Source organism: Protobothrops mucrosquamatus, unplaced genomic scaffold (genome assembly GCF_001527695.2).
Source record: "Protobothrops mucrosquamatus isolate PMUCROS unplaced genomic scaffold, P.Mucros_1.0 scaffold6076, whole genome shotgun sequence".
NCBI lineage: Eukaryota > Metazoa > Chordata > Lepidosauria > Squamata > Viperidae > Protobothrops > Protobothrops mucrosquamatus.
The window spans coordinates 3,789-17,603 of record NW_015391915.1 but is presented as its reverse complement, the minus strand read 5'-3'; the positions used below and the strand labels follow the sequence as shown (position 1 = coordinate 17,603).

At 35.5% G+C, this 13,815-nt stretch overlaps 1 protein-coding gene across 1 annotated transcript in view; it reads right to left on the bottom strand.

Annotated features, from left to right (window-relative positions):
* LOC107300079 (cytoplasmic dynein 1 heavy chain 1) overlaps positions 1 to 13,815 on the bottom strand; it is a gene marked incomplete at both ends in the record, with an annotated part of 21,633 nt that overhangs the window by 4,034 nt on the left and 3,784 nt on the right. Inside the window, 18 exons of the mRNA XM_015829423.1 lie at positions 623 to 789; positions 1,437 to 1,583; positions 1,747 to 1,956; positions 2,041 to 2,151; positions 3,563 to 3,676; positions 3,867 to 4,022; positions 4,468 to 4,707; positions 4,934 to 5,053; positions 5,343 to 5,453; positions 5,695 to 5,871; positions 6,142 to 6,282; positions 6,420 to 6,566; positions 7,512 to 7,661; positions 8,482 to 8,661; positions 9,422 to 10,498; positions 10,891 to 11,118; positions 11,890 to 12,161; positions 12,260 to 12,446. Coding sequence (XP_015684909.1) covers positions 623 to 789; positions 1,437 to 1,583; positions 1,747 to 1,956; positions 2,041 to 2,151; positions 3,563 to 3,676; positions 3,867 to 4,022; positions 4,468 to 4,707; positions 4,934 to 5,053; positions 5,343 to 5,453; positions 5,695 to 5,871; positions 6,142 to 6,282; positions 6,420 to 6,566; positions 7,512 to 7,661; positions 8,482 to 8,661; positions 9,422 to 10,498; positions 10,891 to 11,118; positions 11,890 to 12,161; positions 12,260 to 12,446 — 3,935 coding nt within the window. The remainder of the gene's footprint in view (positions 1 to 622; positions 790 to 1,436; positions 1,584 to 1,746; positions 1,957 to 2,040; positions 2,152 to 3,562; positions 3,677 to 3,866; positions 4,023 to 4,467; positions 4,708 to 4,933; positions 5,054 to 5,342; positions 5,454 to 5,694; positions 5,872 to 6,141; positions 6,283 to 6,419; positions 6,567 to 7,511; positions 7,662 to 8,481; positions 8,662 to 9,421; positions 10,499 to 10,890; positions 11,119 to 11,889; positions 12,162 to 12,259; positions 12,447 to 13,815) is intronic.

Genomic DNA, 13,815 nt, shown 5'->3' with positions numbered 1-13,815 from the left:
AGACATGGCTCTTTCAGCAAGCGGACCTGACCTAGGGTGGATTTTATATTGGGTTTTAAATATTCGGAAGACGCAACATTAAAATTCGGTTTAATTCGGTTTTAAGGGGGGGATTGCATATATGTTAATGGTTTTAAATATGTTGTGCGCCGCCCTGAGTCCCTGTCGGGAGAAGGGCGGCATATAAATTAAATTAAATTAAATTAAATAAATAAATAAATAAATAAATAGATGCCAGGAACAACCAGTAGCCTCATCTGGGATAATTCCATAGAACTTGTACAGGATTATATAGGATGATGAAAATACAATTCTGCAAATACCTAGGTATCAAGACACTTAGGATTTTATAGCTCAAAGTCAGAATTTTCAACTGCACTCAGAAACTTATTGGTAGCTAAGACAGGTTCTACAATACCAGTGTTATATATATTCCTGTAGCCAACACCAGGAACCATTTTATACCAGTTCCGGTTTCCAAGTGGACTTTACAGGGAACTATGTAGAGATCATTGCAATGGTGATATAATTACTAATGTTGAACTGTTCCCTAAAAACACCAAAACTAAATATAATATTAACCTTCTCATAATTACATCCAAAATTGGGGTCAGAAGATTACCTTTGGAACCTCTGGGTTTCAACTGGCAGCAGATGTTTGATATCAGCACTACCTGTGAAGATTCCTTCCAAGTAAACCCATCGCCTCTGGACATCAATCCAGACATCAAACAGTGCCATAATTCGATTCAGTTTGTCTTCCCAGCTAAGAGCATCTTCTTCAAATACCTAAAATAAATAATAAAGCTTCAATTATTGAAACAAATTCACAGTTAGGTTGAAACTACTAATTAAGGCATCTATTAATTTATGAGTCACAATAAAAAAAAAATTATTCAGTAAAAGTACTGATTATATTTCCATAAAGACCACAATATGATATACAATAAAACATAATAAACAAATGTTAAAACTTTTTAAAAGTTTATTCAAGCCAAAAATTAAAATGTTAACAACCAAAATAATTTAATTATTTTTGAAAATATGCAGTGCTTTTGCTACATTTTTATTAGACAGGCTCTGCAAATGATGGTGTTTCTCAAAAAGACTTCTTACAGATCTTAAAACCAGGCAGACTAGTGACACAAGCAGATATTCAGATAGCTGGGCAATAAAACCATCCATGCTGTGAACTGTGATTGGAAACAATTGTCTGTCATTCCTGTGAGTAGCCTAGCTGCCACATTTTACTGCTATTGGGTCCTCTGGATATTCTGCCGATGATCATAATTTATAGATAGTTTTGTATAGAAGCTTGCACATTGTGCTTATGCTTGTTAAACTTTTTCAAGAATAAACTGAAGCATGGTTTAACCATATACTATTCAAAAATACTGCAATACAGAAAAGATAAAATAAATGGAGATAGTCATTACCTTGTAGTATGGAGAAAGCTTCATTGCAGACACACTGTTGATGTGCTCTTTGACCTTGTTGAAGAGGTCATCCCAACCACGAATCAAACGGCATTTGTTTTGATAGTTAACCAAGTCCAACTCATAGGTATTCCATACTTCACGTATCTTTAAACAAAGGAAATAACAATGAGATCTAGAGCTTAGGGTAGTAAAGACTATGAAACGTCTTTACAAAATCTTGTTACAAAATACAATCAATTCATATTTTCACTAGAATATAAATTAGAAAATCTATGAAATGATATAGATATTAAAAATGAATTGCTACCTGTTTCAAGAATTCTTCCAGTGCCATCTCTCCTTGTGCCACAAGTAGCACATCCTTCACAATCAATTCATTCTTCTGCAAGTCAACATCCCAAATCTGCCCCAGAGTTAGTTCAGAAACTACCCAATTGACATGTAGCCTCTTCATCAGTTGTTTCCAGTGACGATCTTTAAGAGCTTCTGACTTTAGCTCAATCACCAACATATTTATCTGGAAGGAAAAAACAAAGTATAAAATTGTTCTTTTAAAATTAACATACTGCTATATTCAAATAGTTTTCAAAAGCAAACTTACCTTCATGTAACCCTTCAGAAGTCTCTGAACATATTCATAGGATGCATACTGACGTAGCCGAGCAGGAAAATTTTTCAGCTGGTTCAATAAGCCATCTAAACTTTGTCGAAGCTGTCGAAACAAGAACAATTTGGAAAAATTGCAAATCTTGAATTCTATTGATCTATGGATGTTAATATATGCTTTATTACATACTTATTAACATATTTTAAACTAAAGGAATCCTTTATTTGAGATGCTGACCAGCTGTATACTTATTATGGCTTGCAAATATAAATGATGATATTAATTCACTGTAAAATTTCTTGGCCTTATTCGGTCTTTATTCTAACCCTATTTATATGATTGTTATCTAGTAGTGTCAAACTGATAGAAAGTAGATATACCAAACCAATTTTCCAAATCTACTCTGGAGTCTTGGGGGACTTTGCAAGACTAGGGTACACTAAAGTTGTAGCTCAAAGAGCCTCTAAAATTGCATCTGTTTTTTTTCCCCCTTAGTTAAAATTAACTCAAAGTCATCCAGTTCCAATCTTTTTGAAAAGAAGTAGCTGATGTCTTATCTAAGATACAAACCAATAAAATAGAGGCGATAATACTCTTGTAATATACTATATGTAATAGCAAAATAATGAAAGAAAACTTATCTTTAAAAAATCTAGATACCTGTAATATATTACATTTCATAAAGCAGCTCTTCACTTTTTAAAACCACTTTTTCCCCTCTGGAAATAGTGTCACTTCTATTTTTTTGTTTTATTTATTTCATTTAACAAATTTACTACAACCATTCAACTACCAAAGAACTCTGGGAAGATGGATGAACATAACCAAACTATAGGAATTCAATTAAAAAGAAACTGTGTCAAGACCCCTAAAAATAACATTATCAACACATCAAACAAAACCACATCCTTCAATGTCCTGGTCCAGCTTCTGCTTGTTTAAACATTATTTTGACATGGGTATGCCACATTTCATCCAATGATCAGAATAGTTTGTACTATTGTACAAACTATTGTACTATTAAAAATGGAAAATAAAACAATAGGCAATAAACAATGTAGTAAAAGTTAATCCAAGGGTTGTAACACCAAATTGGATGCAATGTTCAAATACCCTTCCCAACTACTATTCATATGAAGTATATATAATGCTATGTTGAAAAAGTCAATTTTGATGGAAGTAGGAGCTTAAAAGAAACTAGTATGGAGATATCCAGTATTAGTCATCAATGGGTTATCTCCAGAGGTTCTTAGTTTCTAATATGGTTCAATAATGGAAGCATAGTGATTGAAGTTCAGTGATTCATCCTTGTGGACTCTCAATGGGCATAACTAAAGTTCCTAGGCCTCTCATTAAGAGATTATCCCATTTGTGCTAATGAGTGTTTTCCCACACATCTGAAAAAAACAGTTTTAATTTCTACATTGTAAGAGTTAGGGACATAATATATTACATAGTTAAGAATGGGTGACACCCCCTACCCCCAGTTCTACATTCACATGAATAGCTGAAGTACCTTTCTGGGTTGTACAGAAACCCAAGGCTGTTCTTTCATTTGATCAATCTGTTCCCAAACTTTTGAAAGCTCAGACCAGACTCCTTTAAGATCCTGTAGCTCTTCTAAGGCAACCTGTGATGCAAAAAAGGTAAAAATATGAATACATTAAATATGCATAGATACAGCGATAAAATATGTGATTTCTGGAGAATCACTGTAATTATAGCAGGACATATGTGTATATGTGTTTCTAATTTGAATCTCATAATTATAAAACATTCCTGTTCCAATTCTTAGAATTCAAACTGTGTTTTTTCCTTACTTGGACACGTTCTTCACTGCCACTGAGAAGTCCTGTATCTGTTAGCTCCAGAGCTTCTTTGGCCTTTGCGCATTTTTCACGGTCATCTTTCAACCTTCCAAATTTTCCTTCATAGATGGTAAGTGCTTGGAGAGCCTCCTCTGGACGTAGGTTGCCCTTAAGAAAGGAGTTATGAAACTTTAATATAAAGTTTAAAATATGTTATTTTAGAAGTCACTATTACATAATTTGACCCTGGAACTTTCTATCGTATTTTAGCTTTATAGCTGCTATAAAACACCCTTAACTAATTTTGAGATATACCTTATGTATTCTGTGGATACTATTTTAAGTATTGTGGAATTCTACTCAGGGAACCTGGTGTGTGTTTGAAACATGTATATTTCTCAGACAGTAAGAACACCATATTAGGTCTATTGTTTCAATCACTGTGTTCGACCAGAGCACTAAAATTAATTATAGATTTGTGATATGATCAAGGAGAGTCACCAAAACAATATTAAAGCCATGCAAATATATGGAGTGAAAATAATAAATAGATCTTCAAATGGATGTTCAAGCCAAAAGATAAAATGTACTGGTTGAATTAATGGAAACTTACTGTTACAGGCTTTGTTTTCTCCCAGTCTGTCAATAAGTCCACTGTGCGGGTTTCTACAGCTCGATCTTCTTGAACAATTTTCATCTGCAAGTTTGCTACTTGTTGCTGAATGGCAGAATCTTTTCTTCGCATAATATCATTGAAAGCACCCCATTCTCCTTCAATGTTGTCAATATACAACCAGGATGAAGGAAACTGGAATCTCTGCTTCTCAAGCAAGCGTTGGCCATTACGGTATAGCTATGTGGTCAGAAAAAAAAAGTTATATGGTAAGATCAAAAGATAACCAAGCCTGAATTTTAAATTAGCAGCTGCTACTATCATATGAAGAACTTAATAACTTTATTAGTTGAAAAAGTTGAAACAATCATGCATGCATTTTTTAAAAAAAATCTAAAATTTGACAATTTATAATCAGAATATATATTTTAAAAACATTTAAGAAAATCTGCCATAAAAAGCTTACCTCAACTTGTTTCTCAAACTGCTTGATTTTGCGTTTCAGTGACTGCACATATGTGATAAATGTGACAGCATCAGATGTGCTAGCTGTATCCACGGAGTGTTGCTCCAATTCTTGACGTGACTACAAGAAATGGAATAAAGCACAAAGATATAATTATATCAGGAAACATCAGACTAACTTACAATAGAGAAGCCTATTCTAAAAATTGATAGATCAGAAAGGAGATGCCACTGTTACTAATGTTTTTTCCCCTAAGATTCCCAAATCAATGCAAACTATGGAAAAAGACAACTCTTTTATCCTATCTGTAAAGACAGTAATGGATTGGGGCCAATTAGTTTACCTCTCCTTTTTGTTAGGTAACTTAATATAACAAATGACCATCACATTTACTATAGAATATTCTTACCTTGGAAATCTGAGAATGGAATTCTGTCATGTTTTGGCCCAGCATTTGACCAAATTTGCTGAGAACTTCTTTATGCCAGGAGTCATACTTCAAGTTCACTTTGGATTGAACCTACACAATGAAGATGATACTTTTATTCTATACCCTTCTGTAACACACAAAACCCTGCTTTTATATTTATATTGCATTTCCTCATTCATTCTCATCCTTTTATTTTTTGCATGCTTTAAAGGAGTTACTAAAAAAAAATCAGTAATATCAATGTTTTGGACTTTCAAAATTTGCTTTACAATCTGATTAGATACTAAATTAACAAACAATATTACTCAATAGTATGCTTCAAAATATTTACCTTTCCATAATCTATGATAACAGGCCCAAATTCCTTCCTAGTTTCTGCATTGTCAAAGGTTCCTCTGGCTTTTCTGATTTGAACCAACAGTGCTTGCCACTTGTTTAAGTCTTCTCCAAGTCGGTTATAGATATTTTCAGCTTGCATGTCCCATAAACACTGGTACTGCAGCCAAACCTATAAACCAAACACACCCAGAAAGAGAACTTGAGCAATTCATTTTAAGAAAGAAGTCATCATTTCTGAACAAATTGAAAATTACTTTTATGAATTTAAGTCTTTTAAAAAACAAAATACAAACTCTCCAACCTATAAAATTAATGTACATGGTAAGATCTTAAAGGCAGAACATTCAGCAATAAATAATCAAGACGTCAATCAATCACTCAGAATACTGATACATTATAATCTCAACATGAACCCCAAAAAAACAAACCACAATCCTACCTTAACATATTGTTCCACCTCAGTTACAATCCCCTTAACAGCAGAATAAGCCTCCTCTAGAGCTGAAGGACCATCTGGCATCCGTGTCAAAGCATTACGATAAAACTTTTCTTCTTCTGATAATTCATAGTGTACACCAACCTAATCAAATCCAGCATTAAATACAGAACAATTTTTTTAAAAAAAAATTGAAACAATTAGCAGTTTCACAAAAATTTGTGAAAGTCTCAATAATTCTTTGAGTCAAATGTGTGTGTGTGCGCGTGTGTATGTTTTACCTGGTATCTCTGACTTTGGATTCTAGGAAGTGAGAGTATTATTGTCTTCCAAGCAAACAATTCTTGGAAGAGTTTGTATCTGCAGTCTTCAATTGGTGGATTCAAATATATCACTTGATTGGTTATTCGTAGTTCATGTACAACATTCTGCAAAAGTATAAAACCATGTTCAGTTTTGTTGTACTAGATAAAATATATAATATTCATTTTAAAAACCTTCCAAGGTTACAGTTGGAGAACAAGTTACAATGTGATAGACCAAGCTGCTGAGATATATTACTTCAAACTGTATCTCAAAACTGATCTCTTCTATGAAACTATTTCATTAACCGTTTAATGTTTGCAAAGCCTAAGCACCAGAGTCAACTTTTTTTCCTTATCCCACAGCTTCAATTCTTCTATTCATTCCCAAAGCATAAATATTCACATGAAAAAGAATTTAGGACAGAGACCTGTCTCTTTTGACTATGAAAATTACATACATTTATCTTATTTGTTTGATGTTCCAATAGTAAAAGCAGCAAGTTCAGTGAGACAAAGACAACAAGGGAATAAATATGAGGTACATGAAAAGAAATTAATATAATCCACACACTGGAAACCAGACTGAAGGTTTGAGAAAAGTATTAAAAATCTTTAGCTATTGATTAGTCCAGAGGTCCCCAATCTTTTGGGCACCAGGGACCGGTTCCATGGAGAAAGGTTTTTTCATGAACCGGAGTGCGCGTGGTTTGGTGTGCTGCCTGCATCCTATGGATGGGGCTTTGCTTGTTTGTGTGGCCCGGTAGATGGCATGCCGCGGCCTGGTACTGGTCCACGGACCGGGATTTGGGGACCCCTGGATTAGTCACAGTAGAACATAGGCATCCCAGTTTTCTCTTATCCCCAGGCTTTAAATAAATTGCCAAAGTGTTACACTTGTAAGCTAGAAATTTTCTAGTAACTCTGGAAGATAGCTTCTCTTAAAAATTACATTTACTGCGTTTGTCAAATATGGAATAAATTTCAACAGCATCACTACTGATGTTCTTCAACAGATACTAACAGTATTCAAACTGCACCGATATAGTTTAAAATGAAAACTTTATTTACTTTGATTTTGGGCTCTCCTCCTGGTTTATGACTGACTTGTGGAGCATCTGTATCCATATCTACTTCTGCTTTGTCATCAGCTTGACCAAGAAGGACTTGTGTCCATGCTCTCAACCCTGCTTGCAGACGAACTCCTAGTATTCTCTCAATCTAGGATGCAAATATATTCAACAATTGTTATCACTTGACAGCAGTAATTTATTTTTATTCATATTTTAAATGAAATTTATTTGCCAATGGTTTCATATGATCCCCTTAAATTTTAAAGCAAAATATGGTTAAGAATAAAATTTCCAAACATTGTTTCTGGGTTACTGAATAAAACTTGACCGTTTAAAATTTTTACCTTTAATATATTCAGATACACAATTTATAAGCTGCTATAACTTCAATAAGTCTGAACAGTTTAGAAAAGATACTGAAGTAAAATAAAAAGAATTTTAAGAACTTCCATTCACCATCAACAAAAAATATCCTAGCGGCGGTAGGCAACCTTGGCTCTTTTATGACTCGTGGACTTCAACTCCCAGAATTCCTGAGCCAGCGTAACATAGGTTTAGAAGTGTACTTAATAATCAAGGAAAAGCATATTTCTGGAATTGATACTTTGCTAAATTCTTATTGCCTTTTATTTCATAGATCATTTAGCTATTCTTCAATATGCATTTATGTATGTTAACATCTGAACAGAAAAACTGATAAAATAGTATTATTTTTATTAATCATAAAGAAATAGACTTGATTTCAAAATATTTATGCATAAGTAACATTGTACTATTATGTATGTTTGCAGATATGCTTTGCTGACCTACAGTGAGGGCTATTTTCAGGTTAAGTGTATCAACCTGAAATTTAGCAATGGAATAGAAAGGAAATAAAGAGAACTATGGACTTCCATCACCTTTTCAGATTTTTTTCCCTAGGATATAAACCAGAGAGTTTAGGAAGAAATACAGCCAGTGAAGCTTACCTCCATATCTAACTTATTCACCCAGATTGGTAAATTTGAATATGAATGAAGATTCAAATCATCCACAGCCTTCTGAACTCTGTTTAAAATTTCAGAGAATGTTTTATGATCATACATGCATGTTTCCAAGGATCTGACTTCCAGGTCTATTTTCTCTTCAATGATAAGCAAGTCATCCACCTAAAAGATAGAACATAAACCTTTAGTACTTAACAATCCTTTTCCCCAAAGCTACTTCTTGGTCAATGCAATTGCATAATCATTAATTTTATAGTCACTGGAGGAAGCAATTATGTTTGTAAGAGTAAGCAGTAAAAGGAAACCAAGCTGTAAGAAAACATGGTGGCTGGACACTATCAAAGCTGACACTAGCCAAAGCATAGAAAAACTCAAAAAAATAGTGCAAGATTGGAAGATGTGACCTGGTCCATAGACTCGTCAAGAGTTGACTAAATGGATATCATCATCATTACCATCATTTTAAAGAGCTAGTTTGATATACTGTTTAAGGCATCAGGGTAGAAACCAGAAGAATTCTAATCCTGCCTTAGGCATGAAAGCCGGCTGGATGATTTTGTACCTCTCCCAGCCCATGATGTCAGGCTTGGGTGACAGGCTGATCAATTCCTGTAGCAACCAGTGCATCAACACTTGGTTAATCTGAAAAATGGAGCTTGCACTTGTAAGAAAATGCTAGGACGACAAAAAAAAATAGCATAAATTTTATCAGCTAGGTCACTTAGAGTTTTAAGAATTACGATACACATACTACTTTGGTCTCTAGAGAAATGCCTGCAGAACCAGAAGATGTAATCAGTTTTTCTCCAAAGAGTAACTATTTTCTGCTCTTATCTTGCGTTTGGTCTAGTAGTTCAAACATTACTGGGTCACTCATCCATTTAAAACCCCAAACCTGAAATGAGTATGAAAATAAACTAACCTTTTCCTGAAAGTTGAAGACTGTCTCTGCCAATCGCTGGACATAAGGATCAAGTTTGTAAGATTCCCACACCAGTGCAATGCCCTCTGCAATCAAAGCCTGAACTTCTTTTTTAAGACCCGCAACCAAGAGAGAAATTGTATTTCGTTCTTCTACTTTTTCACAAGTACGTTCGTATGTGCGAACACTTTCAATCAAAGAGATGGCAAAAGGATAGAGCTGATTGGCTTGGTGAGCTTTGTTGACTATTGCAAGGGGAACCCGAAATCCAAGCCACTTGAGGTTACGGACTTCTTTTGATAGTGTAATTATTTCTGGGAGGAAGTTAACCTTTAGCTTGAGGACATTTCCTGTTCTGCCTCTCACACGAGTACTCTCAATGGTAAAAATGCGACCAGAGACACCAAGATTTCGTTGCTGAACCTTCCGAGCCCAATCATCAAATATTTCTTGAGTGTTGAGCTTCATACGGAAACTGTCTCCATCTTGCTTTAGCTTCTGTCCTTCTACATGGTTCTCCCAACCCTTCCCAAGAACATCTTCAACGCGCTTCATATAAGCTGTAAGTTGCCTGTCGATCTGTTTAGCCCAGATTATAGACCCTGCTACTGGAGGCAAATCTCGAACATGACTCATTTTGCAAGCCTGACTTTGAGGATACTGAACTTTGAATTTGTCATGAAGTGATTCTATATCATCTTTCACACGTTGGATTAACTGTGTTTGGTATTCACGGATAGCACCTCTAATATGTGGCCGAACAAACAGAGCATTAAATCTGGAGAAGATTCTGAACATTTCATTGGCATTTTTTGCTGTGCCAAGCTGATCCCTCAGGCGAGCAGTAATGCGGGTTTCAACTCTATCAATTCTTTCATCATATCGCTTCATTGCAGCTTCCCAGGCTTCTGTACCTTCTTTGGAAACATCCAAGCCATCTACTTCTTTAACGTTCTCATAGGCAAGATTTACTTCCTCAATTGCATTAGCATCAGCGGCGTCAAACAACACTTCTGCTACTTTCATATCTTGAGGCTCAGGTACATCTCCCTGATTTTGCTGGGCCACAGCAGTAACCTATTTAAAGTTATAGCAGTTAGTGGTATATTTATCATTCAGCATTCAGAAAAGTAATCTTTTAAGACTCAAATAAAAAATGGGTCTTAATATTCAACAAGGTTTCTAAAATAACCCCATGACTAGTTCATTTAAACTCAAGATGCCAACATGCTTGCTATGAGTTTTCACCATCTATTTTAATATGTCTTTGCAATATTTATCCCCACATGCTAATTGTGGGAGTTTCTTTGCTGTTCAAGCAATTTTTTGAGAAACTGGTTTATAATACCCTTTTCAATTAAAAAGAGCCTTCACTAGAAGAGTATGAAACAAACACCTGCAAGACTAAATGCATGCTTAAGATTTGGAAAACATTTCAATATTTTAAGAAAAATGGCAATATGTATTACCTGAGGCCTTAGGACTCTGACAATGACTGCTCTTAGTTGTTCATGCTGTCTCCGAAACTTCCTCATTTGATCAAGACGAGCCTGCAGCTTTCTGTGAGCAGGATTGATACGCCATACCATCTTCAGATTCTCTTCGCGCTTTCTTTTCACAATGTCTCTTAGTAGGACCTGCAGCTTCTCATATTCATCATCCCAAGATTGGAAGACTTCAAAGCACGCAACCATGACCTGAAATAATGTTGAATAAAGGAAATGAATATATCCTGTAATTGTTTTAGTTTATTATGCACTACATCAGTGGTTCTCAACCTTTTTAATGTCGCGACCCCCAACCGGTCGTAAGTCGAGGACTAAACCGGTCGTAAGTCGAGGACTAAACCGGTCGTAAGTCGAGGACTACCCAACCGGTCGTACGTCGAGGACTTTCCCTGCCCGGGAGCGCCGCACATGTGTGGTTCCGCCCCGTGCCGGCCGAGGCGTAGCTGGCAAGCGGCAGAGACGGAACAGGCCGACCACCAGCTGGCCCAGCCCAAGGGAGGTAAGGCACCCGCCGGAAAAGGGGAAAAAAATGGCGGACAAAAAAAATGGCGGACAAAGAAAATGGCGGACAGCCTTGCTTGGCGACCCCCATGAAATGGTCGATCGACCCCAAATGGGGTCCCGACCCACAGGTTGAGAACCACTGCACTACATAGTCTACTTCTTGATTTATAGAGACACAACTAGTAATCAGCTATTATGGAACAAATACTATTTCAGGGCTGTTTGATTATGTCCCCAAAATTTCAGAAAGTTCTAAATTGAAATTTGTGAGAAAGCTACCTTTAAAAATAATTATGCAGAATCACCACATGGTCAACATGAGTAATTTGCTTCAATGCTATGGTTTTTGTGCAGTAGGAAGTAGGCTGTGTGTCTTCTTAGCTGAAGCTAATACTCTGTTTCTGTCCAAATGTTTAGTCTGATTCCTCCTCATATCTGCATGTAAGCAAGACTTACCTTCTCAAATTCTTCATAGGCAACATGCATCAATTTTCGTGTGCCCAAAACTTTGAGTAACTGGGAACTTAAGTCTCTTGAAATGGCTTCCACTAAGCGCAGAGCTCTTTGAATAGGATATTTTGTGTTTCTGATTTTTCTCAGGTGAGTGAATATTGCCACCAATGCCTGTCGTATTTTATCCAATTCAGTTGCAGACAACAAATCATTTAGAGGGAAGTCTTTCATTAATGGATTATAATCATTAACTGTCTCCAATGCCTGTTTCAGACCTGGGTGTTAAAAAAGAAAGTGGATTTGATTTCTAAGTGTTAAGGCGGCCAAAAAATATATATAGTTCTGCCAAATTATGTTTCTGGACAGCTCTTACCTGTGTCTGTATCAAAACTAACAGTAGCATGGAAGCGTTTGCCATGTTTCAAAATATCTAATGTTAATAGAACTTCAGGGCTTTCACGCTTCTCCTGAATACGGTAAAGAGCACGTTCCAAATTCAGCCAGAAGCTGATTTCTTGCAAAGCGGTACCTGATGCAGGATCCCGATCTAATTTGGTCACCTAAAAAAACAAAATGAAGTAACATGTTTAATAAATTAAGCCATAATTTTATGTGATGTTTATAGTGTTTTTTCCTAATTCTGCTTCAATGTTGCTTTAATATATAAACAGTAAACAGAACAATATGAGCTTCTGAACACCAATCTGTCCACAGAAAAGCAATTATAGCAGAAAACCTTACTTCCAATGCCAGGAATGTGTTAGTGTATAATGCTAATATATGTGTTTTATTTTGGGTTTGTGTACTATATATTATGACCTATACATACAGTAACTACATCCTTTATTATAAAGGAGAGTCCTTTATTTCAGAAAGCTGTCCTTTAGATTTATTTTCTTGGTTTTCCTCCTGAATTTTCCTTTGTAAGACAAAGTTATAATACAAAATTAATAATTTTTACCCCATGAACCTCTTTCAGATTTCCCCCTTTTTTCAAGTTTGTCTTTTATATTTTCCAAGAACATATGGTTCATTGTACTATAAATAATATAATAATGTGCTATATGAACCCAGACAAATGTGATTTATTTTCAATACATCCTGATTAAACTCTAAGGTACAATTCTAAACACATTTTAAAAAAAGTCAGACATCGAGGTTTACTTCTGAGTAAACTTGCATAAATTGTATTGTTATACCCATGTTCTTAAATACGTTTATTTACAACTTGTTCCTAGGAATCCTGAGGGGAATTGGCCAATTGAAAATTTTTGTGTTATTCCTTCACAAGCCTCAGAAAACTGCAGAGGATTCTGGATTACAACTGCACTTATGCAATACAATAAGTGATATTGCTATGCTTCATTCAAATAGTAGCTGAAGCTGCAAACTGCCAGAGAGAGTGTGAAAACCTATCATATTTTTTTCTCCAGGAAATTTCATCTGCCTTTACTGATCCTCTATTTGGGAAATTGCTAATAAAATTCTTGGATTATTAAGATATCCAAGAGCACAGCTTGAGAACTACTCTGATTAATTAGAAATTGAAGCAGTGTTCATTTGAAAAATGTAACTGTAAACCAATGGATTTGAAAGTAGTTGGTTGACTGCACATAAACAAATTGATTTGATTTGATTTTGATTTTGATTTTATTAAATTTATACCCCGCCCTTCTCCCGGAGGACTCAGGGCGGCTTACAGCCAGTTTAAAACAATGATATAATACAACACAAAATTTAAAAAGATTAAAAATAACTATTTAAATTTGGCCGCTTCTACTAAAAATTTAATTTAAAACCCCTTTAAAATACCCCTAGGCCAGTCCTGCCTGCTGAAATAACCAGGTCTTAAGGGCGCGGCGGAAGGAGGGGAGATCCGGGATCACCCGGATCTCTGGGGGCAGCTCGTTCCAGAGGGTGGGTGCTCCG